Consider the following 19,535-nt stretch of genomic DNA (forward strand, 5'->3'; position numbering starts at 1 on the left):
AAATTTTTATATACACTTTGTTTTAATAAAATAAAAAAGAAGAAGATATAATTGTCTTGATTAATCAAGTATCGACTTCTAAAGACAAAATAGAGAGAACTAGGTGCTACAAACTTTAAAAGTTGGATACCAATGTGCCAAGAAAACTCTAGGGAACCAATTTGGTAAAATTTAATAGGTTAGAGACTTCTCTGAAAATTTTCTTAAAATAAAATTAGAAAAAAAATATATCAGAGCTTTGTATTAAAAACAAATTAAAATATTTTAAATTAGTGAAAAAGTTGTATATCCGATTAAAATTGATTGTTAATTTATATTTTAGCTCCTCCGTTCACTTGTTCCACTCACTCTATTTTTCTTTTTCCTTTTTATGCAAAAATTATTTCAGTTTGTTTTTTCTCGAATAAATAAAAACTTAGGTCTGTATTGAAGTTTAAATTGATCCACGAAAGTATCGGACAAATTAAATGTCGCAATGATTTTTAGTCCTGCTTGTCTCCTTTTAAAATAAAATTATTTAATTTTCATACTCAGTTTCAACCATATTTACACAATAAAATATTTTGTACGTAAATTCAATTTTTTTCCTTTTTAACTAGATATTCTCTAAAAATACTATTCAAAACTCCATTTTTTTTCAAAATAATGACCATAAAAAAGGAGTAAATTATAACTAAGGAATAGTCTAATAAATTATATTGCTTAAAATAATATTCTCGATAGTATCTAACAGCCATTAATGTTTAACTATATAATTTAAATTTAATTAGGCTCGAAAATTTCACTAACTAGGGTCATTAAGGTTATTTGAAGTAGGTGGGGTCCATTTTGGTGTCCCGAACTTGATCAAAATCATCTTTAGTTTGAAACTTATTCTTAGAAAAAACAAACTTATTTTATGTGTAAGACAAGATTTGAACATGCGGACTCGTACAATTTGGTCCAGCTAGATGAACACAACCAATTTTTAAAGTCAAAATATAAGTTGTTTAACATCCACGTCAATGAGAATATTGTCTATGAACTTTCAAAGGACTTCTTAATCTTTCATATGGTACATTTTGAGCCTCTAACATTCAAAAGTGAACTTGAATCCTCGAAAACCATTGGTATGTATGTTTACATCTTACATGACTTAAAAGTTGGATGTCAAAATCATTAAACCACTTAACTTTTAACTTTGAAGTCACACGAGAGTTGCTTTGAGGTTTATTGTCGATCTATATAGACAATTTTTGTCACGTAGTCGAGGATCTAAAATTGAATCACTTGAAAGATTGGGGATGATAAGACGCTCTTGAGCTTAGTCGAAACAAGTTTTTATGGAAAAGCTCCAAAACAAGTAGTTAAGATAAGGAAGCAAAGAGGGAGAAATAAAGAGATGGCAATTCTACTGAACTTGCTTCGGACATCAACCTTAAACTATGCTAAATAACCTCACACAATTCGTTCCACTGTCCCTATTCGTTCATCATCTTGAAGAGTGAAAGCAATTTTTGGAAGAACCCAAGAGTTGCTACAATCTAATACAATCCTCGCTATAATACCAAAAGGATGCAGCCTCAATTAGTTGGAGAAGGTATGTGTCATCGTGGCAATTACTCTCACGTGACACTTAGCTCATCAAGCCCTTATCCCAATCTTGAGAAATTGTGAAATTAACAAACCAACAATTTCTCTTTATTGTTTGGGGAATTTGAGATAAAGTAATGAGCTTAAATGCAAGGTTAGATAAGTTTCAATTATTTATCGAGTATTTGGAGAGTGAAGAGTTATCGAGCATGCACGTTTAATTTAGCATGCTTGCATTATTCATCAATCAATATTTGACATTTTATATAATCATCATTATTAAAATTGGACAAGAGTAAGTGGCACTAGGGCCCTAATCCATTGTCCAATAAATTCGTGACATATTTTTATGTATTGAAGAATGAATTAAGATGTGTTTCATTTTTCAACAATAAGTTTAGATTTGTTAGTTGTACTCATTTATTATGCTACTTTGGAATATGTATATTTTAACAGATCTAACAAAAAACAAAATACAATGACAAAAAATTATTCATGTAGCCGACTATAAATTTACAAAGAACAAGGTGTAATTTGTTCTCTTGATGCTGTTTAGTAATATAATTTTTTAAACATCTCTCGTATCGAGCATTGCCCACTAAAGATGTATTCATGCATAGATTGGTTAGCAGAATAATTTTTAAAAGCATCAATTTTTTTATAAATACCGTCACGAAAGTATCGAATATTTCAAAGCATGAAATTTTTTTTGGGAATATGATCTCACCACCTATGCTACTTCAAGTTGAAGATATGGAGTAAGATGTTCTTCAAGTATTATAATTAAGGAATATTCAGATGCTACAAAAGTTAAAATGAACAATTAACCATACCACAACAAGAGAGTTTATTTATCGAGTGCATAAATGTGTATCCAAAATTTTTGTGCAAATTTTATGTAATTAGATACGAGAAATTTGTTGTCGCAATCCCCGAACTTTCACAAATATAGTACATAGGTGGTTCCCAATCAAATTTAACTCGTCTTTCGAGTTTTCAAACTTTCATTTTCAGTGCATTCTCTTTAACTTAGAAGGTGTTTGGTAGGGGATTTTGAGAATTGATTTTTTGACCGTTAGAAATAAAAAGTGGTTCCTACTTGTGTGAGAATAATTCAAAAATGATGACTAAAATAATGATAATAAAATTGATTTTAATTGATTTAAAATCCCCCAAACACCCCCTTATTTAATTATAATAAACTTATTCCTAAACAATGCTCTGGCAATGGGATTATTAAACTAGGGATGAAATGGCTGGCAATCGATGTACCCAATCATGTAAAACCAATACAAAATAATCAAAAAATGGCAAATCCCTAAAGAAGTCCCCAATTTTTCATACTTATGACAATGATGTCCCCAACTTTTCATTTATGACACCCATCCCCGAACCATTTTAATAATGTACGAAGTGGTATCTTCGCACTTAAAATGTTTTAAATTTCCATACGGGGTGGACTTGATATCTGGTAAAGAATCAAATAAAATTGTCCAAGAAACTTCATTTACTTGAAGAGTCAAATGATAAGAATTCAATTATATTAAAATTTACTCACTCTATAGAAACTTAAAGGGTGTTTGAGCCCTATTTTTATGAAAAATGCATTTCAGAATAGTAGATTGATGGGAAACCTGTGATTAAAAATAAGAATTTTTTTTTTGAATTTACGTGTAATATTATTTTAATGAAGAATGCGTAGTTAAAAATAAGATAATGAAAAATATATTTTGAAAAAAATGGGAATTAAATAGAACCTTATTGTATTACTCATACATCATTCACATTGCCTGACCATTTATCATCTAATAGACATTTCTCGTTAGATAAATATGCTACCCAAAAAGCGTTAAACGTTAGGGAAGCATAGAGGAATTCACCCTTTTTAAAAAAAATTAATACCATGATACATCTTCTTTAAATTTCATTTTTTTTTTCAAATTTATTTTTAATTATGTATTTTTCAGTAAGATAATTTTTTACATGAATTAATAAACTTTTTCCTAAATTTTAAATTACAAATACTTCCCGAAATAATCACTTTTCTCAAAATATATTTTAAAAAATTTACATCAAACTAGCCTGCCCTAAATGTCGAAACTGAAAAACTGTGGGGGTTAGAACAGTAATTTCTCAGAACGCGTCAAACCGTCACCGGAGCATTCCGGCTTTGCTTCTCTCTTTACTGCTTCCCTACGCCCTTTTTCTCTCTACACCTATTTTCTCAAAAAAGTGAAATTTTCTCAAGTTCAGATCGAAAATAATCCCCATTCGAATCCATATTAAAAATCTCGATTCGAATAACATTTGGTTCGAATCTTGAGAGACAATGGGAGATTTCAATTTAGCGTTGGTAATCGTGGCGATAATCGTTTGTGTGCTGGTGTTTATATTTAATTTATACCTCCTTGTAAACTACCAGCATCCAGATGATGCCAATCAGGCGTATTTCCCCAAATTCGTTGTAGTTCTGGGTCTCTCTGTTGCGGCAATTTCGATTTTAATGCTTCCGGCGGATGTGGCTAACCGGCAGGCTTGTCGGCACGCGATTTATAATGGTGCGTGTAACCTCACTCTCCCCATGAAGGACCTGTGGCTCTCCGTCTACATTATTGATGCTATCCTTGTGTTTTTCGTCATTCCGTTTGCAATGTTCTACTATGAAGGCGACATGGATAAGTCCGTTATTCCCCTCAGGGTTTCTCCTTTTTGGTTTTTTTTGATTAATTATTAATAACTGGATTCATTTTTATTCATAAATGTTGAAATAATTTTGGGTGTGTGCGTGTGTTTAATTTTGTGGGTTTTGCAGAAGTGTTTGGAAAAGGATGAAAAGTGCATTGCTGTGGGTGGTAACGACAGCTATTGTTTGTGCTTTGGTGCTAGGGATTTTGTATGGTTAGTTTCTCATTAGATTTCTCAGTTGCTTTTTATGTTGACTACTTTGTGGGTTTGTAGATAATACTTTTGCTAGTGACCTTGTTTGAACTTTATTGAATAATTGGCTAAGTCTTAAATGTGCTTCATAGTGTTACAGGTTAACTTTAAACTAAATGCTTTTCCACTTCATATTGGGAGGTTATATCTATGACTCTAGTAGTTATAAGTATTTATGATTTGTTACTGAGCACATTTATTGGTGTTGTTGACTGTAAAAGACCTGTAGCAAGTGTTAGTTTATGTAGTTGTCATTATTCGTTTTCATCTAATGTTGAAGTGATCAAATATCCACTGTACATGAGGCTTACAGCCATGATATTTGAGTTATTGGTTGTCCCAGTTCTTTATTAGTTTGAATCTTCAAATATTATTTATTGTTGTATTTGTGCTGGTTTTCTACTGGCTTTGATGGGATCACTTATAGGTTGTTTTTAAGTGATAAGTGAAACTTGACAGGATTAAGCCCCCGTTTGATCCCCATTAAATTCAATTACATTACATTCCATTTTTCTTTCTCCTATTTTCAACCACACAGTCTTCCATAAAATAATATTACACGTAAATTGAAAATTTTTCCTTCTTTTTCAACCACTCATTTTTCTAAAAAATACTATTCCCCCATTTTCATTTTTAGGTAATGGGGGTCAAACGGGGGTTAAATACTGTAATAAAGTAAAGCCACTTTTAGAATTTTTAGAATATTTTCCTCATTTTCCATAATTTTGATGTGTTTGTGGAATGGAATTGACTTATCACTTTTAAAACAAGGCATCCGCCTTGCTGCAGCATGTACCAGTTTGCATGCATGCACTCAGATGGACCTTTTAAGTTTCTCCCTTTTGTTCTGCCCCTTTAATGGAACTTTTTCTGTGGAATATTCCTGTAGCATATCAAACTATTGGCAAATTGAGATGGAGATTATTTTGAACATTATTTCTTTGAATTTGAGTTTTGCCTGCCAGAACAATGGCAACAAGCAGAACTTGTTCTTGGTGAATTTGGAGTCCCTTCGACATAGCATTAAATTTACAAAAAGATCTTAAAAAATCAAATGTTTTATAATTGCATTAGGTCATATTAATATTGATGATCTCTGCTTTTTTAAGTTTTTACTTGTTCTGTGTTAAGATCACACCAGTCTTTTAAGTTTTTGCAATTTGCCATATTAATATTGATGATCTCTGCTCTTTTAAGTTTTTACTTGTTCTGTTTAAGATCACACCAGTCTTTTAAGTTTTTACTTGTTCTGTGTTAATATTGATGATCTCCACTCTTTTAGGTTTACATAGGACTTGCCCCAAATATAAAAGTAGTTCATTCTTTAATATTTCCTGAATTGGTGTCACCCTAAATGTTGACATGTACTTTCCTTTCTCATTTCATGCAAATGAGTGTGGTTGCACTTCCATCTCTCAGTTTTTTCAAGTTAACAAAAAAAGTATTTTTTCCCCCTTAATTCTGCTCTCTAGGACTTGTTGGTAAGGTGGATTTCACTGTTCGACACCTATCCTCATCCACTGAACCCTTTCCATCTACTTGGCGCTTAACAAATGGTCAACAATGTGTTGGAAGTGGAGAACGACAGGTTAGGAAATATTTTGTTATTCTATTTACTCTCATTGATTTTGATTCCTCATTCTTGCATTGTTTTCCATTTTCTGTAGTGCTCTGCATATTCTGCAAGTGCTTCTTCTGAGACTACATGGACTATGCGAACTACCTTCCCTGAATATGTTGTTGCTTTAGCTACAATTGTTGGTTCTGTGCTTTTCACTGTAAGTCCATCTATTGCAATCTCTAACTATAAAATTCTCTACGATATTGATGTTAAATGAATGCTCCATGCATTTTCTTGCTTTGATTGCAAAGAGTTCATATGCAGTATTTGATTTTCTCTTGCTTTCATTCATACATTTCATTAACTATTTATCTGTCCCCTTTATGTTGTCTAGCATGTGCTCATGATTGGAGTTGTTAATCTCATCTGTATTAATTTCAATTTATTATATATGAAGAATAGTAATTGAGATAAACCAATTATAGTCAACAAAGACATGACATATTGGTGTTGCATAAGGGTATAGACTTTTCTTGTCTCTCTCTGGAAAAGTAATCTCTTCTGTGCCAAGACTTTATTCTCAATTGTTGTGTGCGCTTCATGTTCTCCAGATTTTTGGTGGTGTCGGCATTGTTTGCCTCCCATTGGGACTTATATTTTCTTTCATCAGACGACCTAAAGCTGTTATAACACGTTCACAGTATATCAAGGTATTTATTTTTCTTCATCAATTTGGACCTATATGAAAACAACTTAAATCTTGTCACTGAAGAAGTCTATATCTGCACCTTAAATGTGGTCATTACTTCTCGATCATGTAGGAAGCAACTGAACTTAGTAAAAAAGCTAGAGAATTGAAAAAAGCAGCTGATGCACTTCATCAAGAGGAAAGGAGTGGTAATAAGGGAAGAAAATGGCGTAAAAATGTGAAAGCTGTAGAAAAGGTACGTCCTATTATCATCTGGTATTGTTGTTGTCCTCATATTTTGCAGGTCAACTTAGATGTTTACAATTTTAGTTTCAATTTTGTTTTCAGCTGTGACTTGCAATTTTGTGATAAGACTCAATTGGATACAATTGCTTCAATGGTTTGAATTACTTAGCTGCATAACATACCAAATCTAGTTTATATTGTGCCTTCCTCATTATATGAGAGACAATTGTGTTTCTCTTGTTGATGTTACCGTGCATTTCGCAGTAATTAGGTTAACGTGGTGCTTTTTTGGTCTACTTCATTTTTTCCCGATCACGCTTTTCCGTATTACATTTTTATTCTATTATGTTCCTTCTTTGCCTCATCGAAGATTTGCTATGTTTAGATGGTACTATGAGTAGTTGACTTGTTTGTTGAATATGTTTTCATAATCTGTGGATGATCCTATGTTTTTTGTATCTTGCAGGAGCTGCTACTCTTGGAAGAAGATGTCAACGCATTGGAAGAGATGTACCCTCAGGGGGAGAAGGTGATGAACCTAAAATTATATAGCGCCCTGTTTGAGCTCAATTTTCTAAAAATTCATTTTTTTTTCAGACTCATTTTCACTCATACATTCTTACAATAAAACAATTTTCACGTGAACCCAAAATTTTCCTACTTTTTAACCACACTTTCTTTGAAAAAGTCAGCATCACAAAACTCATTTTTTACACAAAATGGGGTTCAAACATAGCAATAATCTTCTCACCTGTATTGTGATTTTACAAGCTTTCTGATCCAGAAAGGAAAATTTTAATAATGTTGTTGCCTAATTTATTCAGGCTGAAGCTTCATGGGCCATGACTGTTCTGGGCTACCTAGCCAAACTTGTACTGGGAGTTCTAGGGTACGTTTTCGTTGTTTATGTACCGACACTGAGGATTTGTACACCTGAAATTTTAGTACACTTCTTATAGAACATTTGTGGTAACTCCTGTTTCTGAATTTCTTGGATAATGAAATAATTCTAAACGTTGAGACTCTCAGAAGTCAACACTCTACCTTAATGGCATATTGTTTCATAATTTGAGAAGCTTGCTTATTGGTAAATAGTGTTTTTCTTTTCCATTTTTTCCTTTGGGGGATGGGGGATAGTGGACAAACTTCCCATGGATCTTGGTAAATGAAGAAAGTTGGAGTTGTTTAGATGAATTGTGACATCTTTTGTGTTCATTGTGGAGATCTATTCTTTCGAGCCTACTTTATGCTTAATGGTTTTGCTGCTGTTTGGCCTATTGAACTATTTTGGATGTGTGTGTTTTGTTAAAGCTGATTGACAGCATATATTTGCTGCCTTTGAACAGGTTGATAGTATCAGTGGCTTGGATTGCACATATAGTCATATATTTGCTTGTTGACCCTCCTATTTCTCCATTTCTTAACGAGATCTTCATCAAATTGGATGATGTTTGGGGTATAGAGGAAATTTCTGCTACTCACGTCTTTCATTTTCTGTTGCTTTAAGTGACATGAACTAACATGCTATTAATTTCTGCTACTTTAGGTCTGCTGGGGACTGCAGCATTTGCGTTCTTCTGCTTCTATCTTCTGCTTGCAGTCATTGCTGGGGCAATGATGCTTGGATTGAAATTAGTTTTTGTGACTATCCATCCTATGAAGTAAGAATACTGGTACCATTAGATTTTTATTGGCTGGTTAACCTCATATTTTATTTTCTGCCTCTCTTTTTTTTCATGCTTGTTTGTGGTTATTGACTGATATTTAAACAATATTTACAGGTGGGGAGCTACACTCATGAATTCTTTTCTTTTTAATGTCGGCCTCATTCTCCTTTGCTCAATCAGGTAATCTCAATTTGAACACTTTTGAGGTTTATAAGCACTTGGAACGTTTAATATGAGCTGTACTATTGAGCTCTTGTTTGGTTACTGTTTATAATTGGTCAAAATCACTTCCTATCCACATATTTCATGGGATCAACAAGTACTACCCACTTATATACCACTCATTTCTATCCATTTATAATTGAAATTGTTTATAAATAACTCCCAAACATGCTAATCCGGCAAGGGCAAACATATAACAAGTCTAAGGGAGAAATTCACTTTACTAAAGTGTCCTTAAATTGTTTTTATTGAGGACTTCCAGCTACATTTTGTTTCCCCAGTTTGAAGTTGTAGGCCGTTTCTTCTTGCTTCTAGATTTAGTTATTTATCTGGGATCTTGCAGCCATCTTGTGTTGGTCCTATTTTCATGGGTTTTTAAAATTAAATGTTATCATGAAACTGAAAGTTCCAGTGCATGTTAAGCCTGGTGGAACCCATTTCGTCAACAGCTCATTATATATAATATCTGTAAATTAGTTTCATTTGTTAATTCTGTAGGCTAATTATTAGATCCCCTTGATACATTGCTTGCGACTTGATTCTTCTGAATTTGAACTTTCGATGAACTTTTTGACCGATTAGTTTTGTCCTCATGTTTGCAGTGTGATCCAATTCTGCGCCACTGCATTTGCATACTATTCACAAGCTACCGCTGCTCAAGAAATCTTTGGTCACACCTTGGAATCCCTTAGGGGAATCAAATATTTATACAAGTCAGTTCTTGGTTTCATTTTAAGTCTTAACTGCTTCTTGTAGTTGTCGGTCTCTTTATGGTCTTATGGTCCATAAACAATCATTAGACTCAAAACGTTGAGTACTGTTGCAGGTATAATATCTTTCAGATTGGATTCATTGTTCTGGCTGGGCTGACTTTTGTGTATTACGCAGCTTTTGTACGTCCCACGTTGACTATAGTATTCTGTTATCTTTTTCCATAAAACCTAAGCTTAAACCTGTATTTACCTTGTAACATTTCAGGGGTGGAGAAGAAAAAAGCCTACTGGCAGATTCCAGCTTTCAACATAAACATTTGGTACCGTTAACACATCTAACAAGTGGAACTGCTGCTATTACTGATTTATCTATGGTGTGATTGATGTAAATTACAGGTTGCACGTGCCTTGGTTTTGTTTAGTGCATTGCTTGGGGAAGAAGGCCAAACATGATTAAGGATCCGATAAAAGAAAATTTTATGGCCACATGTTAGCACTACTGCCTCTGCTGATGCTTTACTTCTGTCGCCTGTTTTCCCATCAATGTATGTATTATTTGCTAGGTTATGCATATAGTTATCGGCATTTGAATACAGGATTGAGAATTACCTTTTGATGTAATATATAGTCATTGAGCAGAAGATTTCTTGAGTAGCCTGTTTGCTGTGTAATGCCTTTATCTCTGGATACACTTTAATTGTCCCAATTCTTAACTGAACAGCAAACACACCATTACCTGTTCATTGATTTGTGTTTATACGCATTGGGTTTTGATTAAGATTACTGTAGAATGATCGCCTTAATCGACTCAGTAAAATTCTTGAATTGAGGATGATTTTTATAGTTGATTTCAATAATGACAAGTAATCTGATATTTGGGTTTACCCCAAAGCACGTACTCAATAAGCATAATTCGTCTGGGCGAGCTTACAAGACCTAGTACTTGTATTTTTCATTGTGTTCGAACCGTTGTTTTTAATTTTGGTTTGAGGCTTAAACCTTTAGGTGCGCTTTTCATGATGTTTTATTATATGCCCGAAGCTTATTACATCTTGAGTTCCACCTCGACTTACTAAGGCTCTTGTCTAATGGTGTAGGATGTTTTAGCGTTTGTTTTCTGTCTGCCTTTGGATCGATTAAGATTACTTTGTAAATTGCACCTAGTCGAGCCATTAAAATCTGTGAACAGTGGATATGATTGTTACAGTTAAGTCCCAACAAATTCCATGCAAAATTCAAAGTATGTTACTTGTGTCGATTGCCAACTAGAAACCAACTCAGAGTGCGTGGTGAATGGTCTGAAAATTCAGCCGGACTTGACCTCCGGTAGAGGCTTGGTTCCCATTCGGCCTCTTTGAAGACCTTTAGCATCTCCTTGATGACAATTTTGCACGCAAGACAAGAATAGCTACATTGAGTATGCACATCTAGTCGAGACACTGACTTTAAGAAAAGCATCCTCACTTTGCTGGAATGCACCCCAAAGTCCAATTGGTGGCACAAAGCTTCGGAATATATGTGACAAGATCCAATTGTTCGAGCATATTGCTGGTAACGAACCGAAAAGCTAGAAGCAAAAATTTTCAAATATTTTATTAAACTTAAATTTAAGATTTAGGTTCGTACCTGTAAGTTTCATGTATAATAGACTCGTTTACAGTCGGTGGGGTAAGAAATCACTTGAATCTTCCCTGAAAGATTCTAGAGAGAGAGTGCACCAAATTTAATACAAACAAAAAATAGATGTAAGTAGACATACATTGTAAGAAGGACACCGTGGATTAAATGGGTAAATCAGGTATACCTTCGGAAGAGTAATATTTGGATTCATATGCCGAGGAAAGAGGACTCTCCTTTACTTAAAAAATTGCTGAATGTTAGGGACAGCATTGTGAGGGCCGAACTCACTGTTGAACATGCTGTTGGCACACTCCAACTGGATTTATGGCAGATTCAGAATCTCAGCTTCATATGAAATTTTTAGGCTGAGGGGGTACTAAGGTAACTTGGGCCAGCTCTGTTTGGAATGCTGTTGTGACACCAAAACACAGTTTTATCATGTGGTTGGCAGCTAACTCTAAACTACAAACTAAAGACAGATTGGATTATCTTCAGATCGACCGAAAATGCTATTTCTGTGAACATTTGGATGAGACGTCAGACAACCTGTTCTTCAGCTGCTCGTTCACACGTTCAGTCTGGGAAATTATCCATGCTTGGTTGGGTATTCGAAAGTCAATGTCTACACTTCTTAGTGCAATGAAATGGATTAAAAAGGAAAGTCGAGGCACATCTTGGCAAAGCTATGCGCATTGCACTTTCTTCGACTGTTTATCACATTTGGATGGCTAGAAATAGAAAGATCTTTAATGATCTTATACCAAATATTGATAGTATTGTGCGACGGATCAAAACACACGTATACAAAGTGATGTTTTCTTTGTATCCGAATGTTTTAATTTAATATAAGTCTCTAGCTATGGGTTTCTAGGTTGCATTGCTTGGGTTCCTTATTTTTTTTTTTTCGGGGCTTTCACCCTGGAATGCCCTGTATAGTTGTATAGACACTTGTTTTGGTTTTGTAATGCCCAGGAATGCTCGGTGTATTTTGATCAATAGAATTCACATTTATCAATAAAAAAAAAACACAAAATAGATGTAAGCGAAAACATGTCAATCTATTATATCTACACTGTCGATTGACTAATATAGACCTACGCATCTTACCTCCAGTATTATAGATAAGAAGCTTGAAAATCTACCAATCTAGGCTCTATGCTCGTTTGCTAGTATTTGTAAAGAAGTTTATTAGGTCAGCTTTTTCTAAAAACTTTTCTAGTCAAACGAAGTACTTTTTGAGTATTATAAAAATATGTGTAGAAGCAATTTTTGACTTTTCAAAAGTCCCATTTGACCCTTTATATCCTAACTCTGAATCCGTGGAAATGGAGCTAGTTATATCAAATTACTTTAAGAGTAGTATTCGAGATTTTCCAGCCTTTGAAATAAGAAATATAGAAAAGAGAACGTTTATCGAATTATAATCAAATGGATCTAAAATTGTCTAAACAAGAAAGAAACGTGAATATTACAATGCACTTGTCACTAAAGTTACCTTAAGATTCATGCTTTTCAATGTATTCACGAAGAGGAACATGAGTTGTTTTTAAACTTCAAAATATGAGCACTATAGTTTGTCTTAATATTGTTATTTGAACAATATTTAAACTTTTTTTTTTTTGCTTCTTCTGAACCAATCATGCCAATAATTATTGAAACTCGTATCTACTGCATCAAGCCTATGCCCTAGGGAAACAAATGTCAGTTATCAAGCATAAGTATTTCGTATCTTGGCAAATTAGACCGAATTGAGCTTGGGGTACAGGGTAGGGGTTCACAGAACCCTCTATCGACTACTCACAACAAGAAGGAGTGGGCGGATTTTTTGGATAATTATTTATACGGGTGGGTCTCGTGTGGGGTCCACCTGGTGTGAGTATCGGAACCCCTGCTCTGGTAAAAACAGGAAAACTCAATTAGAGCATGCAGCCAATTTCAATTGAAGTAGGAATATGCCACCTCACTCAGAAGCTGGTATTTTTCAAAAATATTTTCTATATTTGCTCGATGAATATTTCTCTTAATTTATTAGGATATTCAGTGTTAGCACCGGCCTGTTTAATTAGGTATCCGTCGCCATCTTTAGCGGAGTACTGCAATGAAATAAATGTGTTGCAAACTGTTGTAGGCTTTGCTCTATTTTCAATTCAATTTTCTAATAGGACTTTTGCCATTTGTAAATTGAATTTGTACATCATGTTTCACGCTTGCATGATTGTCAAAAATTGATTCGGTGCAATAATATATTTTTTTAAACCGTCAAATCACAATTGATAAATGTAAAAACAATCATGCTATGAGTACATTGTGGTATCCAACGGGGTGTCTACGACGCCTCAACATTGGCTGAGACGCCTGCCACGCAAGGGCCCACCGGCGCCTCGCCAGGGCCTCAGCCAATACCGAGGCGCCGAGTGTCCCTTTTGGACACATCGATGTACCACAAAAATTATTCATGTAGAAATGCCTGTATACTTTATGATTGTTTTAGAATTTTGCTATGTGTCAACTAACACCTTGGTGTACAATCTCCTCACAATAGGGAGCTAGCAAATTTTTTATTCATTGCGGGTTTCCTATCATGAGAATCGTCAACTCTGATGTACAAATAACAAACTCCTTATTTTGCCCCCTAGGGCATAGTCTAATGGTGCAAAGGATAGGAGTGAGGTTATCTCACGCTTTGCTGGCAGCCGCAGTGTGGGGGTTCGATTCCTAAAACACAGAATTGGACTTCTTGTAGGCGCAGTGTACGGGCAGCTCTTGTTCCCTGGCCTACTGGAGCAATTTCACGATTTACCTCTTTCACAAAGCTCTAGAGACAAAGCAGTAGAAGCGTTCAAGATTAGGGTTCAACCTTTAACAAACTCCTTATTTCTAATAATACATATACTAAAAGAATTTATGGTTAAAGTTTGGTGTGGCAGTTACTTTATTGGATGCTACAGAATCAATCATTTTTCACAATAACATTGGGAAATGCTGTCTACTAAAGAAACTTGGATTGAAGCGGCAAAACAGTAACCCGTGATGATTATGAACCGAAAGAGTGTGTATTATTGGATTCTGTTATGAAAAGGCGAGAATAGGCCATATAAAATTACAAACAAGAACACAATATTTACGTAAAAATTTGATAAGGGAAAAAATCACGGACATATGAGAAGAAATTCACTCTATGAAAGATAATTAGAAGTGCAATTACTCTGAATGATATGATGTCATGTAATCCTAAGATATATCATATATATAATAAAACAAATTTCGAATTGATCCCTTCGCTACCACTACAGGCTTTCATAATTTATCACAATTTTAGTTTCACTAGTTGTGAGCTTTTTAGGCCAATCATGCTACTTGTGCGATATTTTTCACAATCTTGCTCGGCAAAATCACATTTATCTATTTTAAAAATTATTTTAAAGTAATGGTCCAAATTTTGACAACATCAATGTTGTCAATCATAGAGTCTGTTTGAGCCATATTATATTCTAAGAATGTATTTCGGAATAAAAGATTATGGAAAATATATGGTTAAAAAATAAAGAAAAATTTTGGGTTCGTATGTGATATTATTTTATTTAAGAATATGCGATTAAAAAGAAAATAGAGAAAAATATATTTTAAAAATAATAAGGTCATTATCACAATTCACAAGAGTTGTACAAATTACTTTATTATTTCATGTCGGGCTAAATTGAATTCGAGTCACCATACTCTTCACATATTAGGTCCCTATTTTGTAGAAATTAAAATTCAGATTTTAATTAAGTCAAAGTCAACAATTAATTTTAATCGTACATTTTATGAGATTCATAATTTTTTAATTACACATTTCAACATTTTTTTATTAAAATTTTTTAATCAAAATAAACTAAAAATCTAATTTTAGCCCTTGTCTGACACCCATTGTAAATATAAATTTTGGTAAAATGTATTATGAAATAATATTTTTTGAAAGAATGTGTGGTTTTAAAATAGTAGAAATTTTTTATTTATTTACGTATAATATTATTCTCTTGAAAAACGTGTGATTGAAAATAAAAGAGTAAAATATATTTAACTTTAATAAGTGTCAAACAAAAGCTTAGCCCCGACAAAACAAGGGTCGGATTCGATGCAGCAATCTGTGGGCACAGATAATTGTGTGGTCCATATTTAAAGTTGCTCAAAAGGGAAACCGTGTGGTACGTATTGAAAGTTGCTTAAATGTGATCACCGGTACGGCTATGATTTTTTTCACGAAACTTCGTGGAAATTGCCTGCCTGTGCTTGTTGTCCTTTCAGCTAAAGTTGATGATCACGTGGCACGTACGATGTCGTTTTCGACAATTAACATAAAAATCCAAACCGACACTCTACCATGTTCTACAACAACTCGCAATTAATCCAGTTTCAGTTTTATAAGCTAAGAACAATCTTACGTGTACACCTCAATGGTTATATATGTGAGATGGGCCCTTCGACGTGAGGGGTTGTAAATTCGTGTTTACACAGTTATGTATATGTAGCGTCAACTACTAATAGTGTTACTATATCGAAAATTATTTTCGAAGTTGCATTATAAACACTGCCAAACATGCTCGAGATGTTCTGAAAAAAGGCAACTTTACATTTCAAAAACTCAATAAGTTATCAGTCATGGGTGTTCATCATCATAACGTGTACGTATTTCTGTACCTTTCTGAAGTGGAAATACGAATCTTCCTGGAAGCAACGCTATATTTGGTTCTGTTATGTGTCCTCTTCTTCTTGATAGGAATAGGGCTGATAAGTGGCTATGAAGTTTTCGGTTACTCGACAATTATTTGATGTATCTGTGGCTATACGGAACACACACATTCATAAATTGGCCCCTCTTGAGTGGTTGAGATATTTTGTTTTCATTTTAGGGTTTTCATCACGTGAAATTCACCCCCAAGTACTTTTGATTCTAAGTACGGAAGTTGTATGCTGTACTGGTGGATGATATATATTAAAAAAAAAGGGTTGAACCCCACACCACCCCACCCCACCCTACTGCCCTTGGAGCATCGTAAGTGAGGTAAATCGCGAAATGTGTTTCAGTAAATCAGAAAACAAAAGTTTGTTCGTACATTAATACCCACAAAGAGTACACTGGTGAATTATATAAAGGGTCGACGATAGATAAAAATTTATGGTGTTCGATGGATTTAGTTTATGGATAGAGAGGAAAACAATCACATACAGAAAGTATAATATTATCCTAGAAAAAAAAAATCTTTTTCGCAATGGAAAATGATAGATTGAAATCGAATCGAGAAAAGATGATTTGATTCGAAGTAAGGGAAAATTACAGCAATCTAAATTTAGGGAGAAAAAGGTGAAAAATGAAAATATCTTGGGTAAATTTGGTACAAGGAAAATTTGAAATCGAATCGAGAAAAGATGATTTGATGCCCCCGAAGCATAGTCTAGTGGTGCAAAGGATAAGAGTGAGGTTATCTCATACCTTGCTGGCAACCGCAGTGTGGGAGTTCAGTTTCTGAAACATGGAATTGGACTCCTTGTAGACACAGTGTACATGCAGCTCTTATTCCCTGCCCTGCTGGGACACATCCCGCGATTTACCTTCTTCATAAAGCTCTAGAGGTGGAGCGATGGGGACCCTCAAAATTGGGGTTCAACCTTTTTGAGAAAAGATGATTTGATTCGAAGTAAGGGAAAATTACAGCAATCTAAATTTAGGGAGAAAAAAGTGAAAAATGATAATATCTTGGGTAAATTTGTTACAAGGACAATTTGTTGCTGTTCGGAAGTTGTCTGTTCCACATAATTTTATACTTGAAAGTAGGATTATTGTTGGTTCATGAGTCTAATAGCCACAACGGTGTGTGGACACACATATTAGACTTGTCAATTCATTCGTACATAATTATTACGTCTCAAAATCTCAATGTACATCTTTAAATAAGGATCAACAAATTTATTTTATCCAATCTGAGTTTTCTCTTTCTAAATTCACTATTTAAAAAAAAAAAAAAAAAAGGTTAAACCCTATCCTTAAGGATCCCCCACCACCCCTGCCCTGGAGCATGTGACAGCCATTGATTGATCGAATTCTAACTGATTTTGTTGTTTGCTTACATTTTATTCATCAGCCTAATCCTTACTCTTTATTCCCAAGAATATTGGCTTGCATTATATATTTTAAGTTAGCTTATGAGGTTTATGAGTGCATTTAGCTCATTTTGAGTTTGCATATACTCGTCTTTTTCAAAGTTTTCTCTTGAATATTTCATAAATAACACTCAATAATGTTTGAAATTGATTGGAATAATGGACCTAAGATTTCAATTGCTAATAAAGGACAACATATTCCCCTGTCAGTTAATTTTGTTTGTGTGTGAGAAATTTCTAGGAAGCTTCATCGTCGTACAAATGTTGTACGTAACAATTTGTCCTGTCAACTTTGTGCATGGAGGAGTTACTACAAGATAGAGATGGTTTTCTAAACGGGGAATTTGGGTCTACGAATTTAGGTAACAAAGACGTAGTTTTTGATCAATTTGCGAATTAGGGATGGCAAAATGTACTTGTCATGCTGGGAATCGAGCAAGTAAATGAGTGAGAAATAAGAATTTTTAACCTCGACCTTGTCTTGCTATGTTTCCATTCGATATCAATTTTATTACATCCATATTTCTATTTATATATAAACTTTGAATATAATTCGGGCTTTTCAATACTTTATTCTTGTATTAGCATATGCATATGTTATTTAGGATAAGTGATGTTGTAATTAATTACTTTTTATTAATATTAGGACATAAATTCCGGCATTTAAAACGATATATTTATTAATTACTAAATTATCACCTAAATTGGTAGTCATCACCTCTCGTAATAAATAAGATTACTCATAATTTTTACACCGAAATCCGAATAGAAAAAAAAAATGTCATTTTAAGTAATTTATGTGAAAAAATGACAAGTTTTTAAAATAGGGTTGGCTTTGCTAAATATAGAAATAATTGCAATCGAGATCTCAAAATTTTTAAATTATTGCAGTTTTTATTAAAACTTTTCCCAAATATTGAGAATATTTAAAACATCTCGGTTTTGAGTATAATTTTTGTTCCAATTGTGCCATAGCTATTTGTTTGTCACATATTAATGTTTTGCGAGGAAAACATATTTTTATTTCAAGAGATTATTCTATGAAAGTGACTCAACGGACCAAATTTGAAATTCACAATTAAGAGTTGTAAATCAACTAAATTCGTAACAATTATTATGCCCTTGTTTTGTTACTATGCCCTTGTTTTGTGGGAATTAATATTTCAGTCAACGTGAACAATTAATTTTAAGTACATGTTTTATGGGTTTCAAAATTTTTCACTAATATATTAATTAATATTTATTAAAATTTACTAAAAATTTAATTTTAATCCCCAAACAGAAATATAATTGATATTAATTTTGATCTATCCTCTCTTCAAATATATTCTACTAATATCGATTTTTACTGTTATTAAAATTGAAACCTTTTAAGTTTAGGCCAACAAAATCTCAAAATAATAGAGATAGGTATATCTTTCAAAATTAAGTTAATGTAGGTCAACATATGTTGATTTGGAAAAATCCATATGTTCAGATGTTTAAGTTTACAGAAGTTGCACAGAATAGACTCGTGTGTGGGCCCCAGTAACTATGAGATTTCTGTACCCATTCTGTATAAAAAATTTCTGTACATGTATAACAACCTTGTTGATTTTTAGGTGAGGTGAATTAGCAGTAATTCACGGGTGTTTGTCGGAAGGATGCTATTAAGGCCTCGTCCGACCCGCGATAAATTAAATTTCATTTTTCTCTCTCATATTTTTAATCACACAAATTTTCATAAATTTTATTACACGTAAAATGAAAACTTTTTCCTCCTTCAACCACTCATTCTTCAAAAAAATACTATTTCACTCATTTTAATTTGAAAAAAATGGGAGCCAATCGGAAGTTAATTTTATTTTCTTCCCCTTTTTTTTCATATACTTATCATATTATAAAAATGTGAAAGACGAGACTAAAAGCATCTATAAAGCATTCCAGGAATTTTGGTATATGACAATCGAATAATTTGACTTTAAGCATCTCTAAGGCATTCTGTGAATTTTAGTCTATATGACAATCAAATAATTTGACTTTCCCCACACGTGATAGCCATGCTTAATATATACTCAAAACTTTTAGTTTCGGTTAATGGATAATTAGCACAAAACGTTCTTATTTTTCAATATTATTGTACAAAACGTTCTTATCTTTTATTTTTTAGCATTTTTACTCTTACCTTC

The 19,535-nt window shown here is 33.5% G+C and overlaps 1 protein-coding gene across 2 annotated transcripts; it reads left to right on the plus strand.

The window, feature by feature from the left end:
- The first annotated feature begins 3,687 nt into the window (after nt 1-3,687).
- On the plus strand, nt 3,688-10,365 carry LOC111408108 (LIMR family protein At5g01460-like). 2 transcript variants are annotated; one of them, XM_023037897.1, is made up of 15 exons: nt 3,688-4,251; nt 4,385-4,470; nt 5,982-6,097; nt 6,177-6,287; nt 6,682-6,780; nt 6,892-7,014; nt 7,471-7,533; nt 7,829-7,893; nt 8,351-8,460; nt 8,551-8,665; nt 8,786-8,851; nt 9,496-9,606; nt 9,720-9,786; nt 9,872-9,926; nt 10,003-10,365. In XM_023037897.1, the coding sequence occupies exons 1-14, from the start codon at nt 3,902-3,904 to the stop codon at nt 9,917-9,919; spliced, it is 1,530 nt and encodes a 509-aa protein (XP_022893665.1). In that variant the 5' UTR covers nt 3,688-3,901; the 3' UTR covers nt 9,920-9,926; nt 10,003-10,365. The 2 variants fall into 2 exon arrangements, with proteins under 2 accessions (XP_022893665.1, XP_022893664.1); XM_023037896.1 differs by having other exon boundaries at nt 3,689-4,251; nt 9,872-10,365.
- Nucleotides 10,366-19,535: the final 9,170 nt, after the last annotated feature.

This window comes from Olea europaea, chromosome 13 (genome assembly GCF_002742605.1).
Source record: "Olea europaea var. sylvestris chromosome 13, O_europaea_v1, whole genome shotgun sequence".
Classification (NCBI taxonomy): Eukaryota; Viridiplantae; Streptophyta; class Magnoliopsida; order Lamiales; family Oleaceae; genus Olea; species Olea europaea.

Coding starts and splice junctions, on each gene's coding strand:
- LOC111408108 (XM_023037897.1), top strand. CDS start 3,902: ATGGGAGATTTCAATTTAGCGTTGGTAATCGTGGCGATAATCGTTTGT. Junction 4,252..4,384: donor TATGAAGGCGACATGGATAA/GTCCGTTATTCC, acceptor TGGGTTTTGCAG/AAGTGTTTGGAAAAGGATGA. Junction 6,781..6,891: donor CACGTTCACAGTATATCAAG/GTATTTATTTTT, acceptor TCGATCATGTAG/GAAGCAACTGAACTTAGTAA.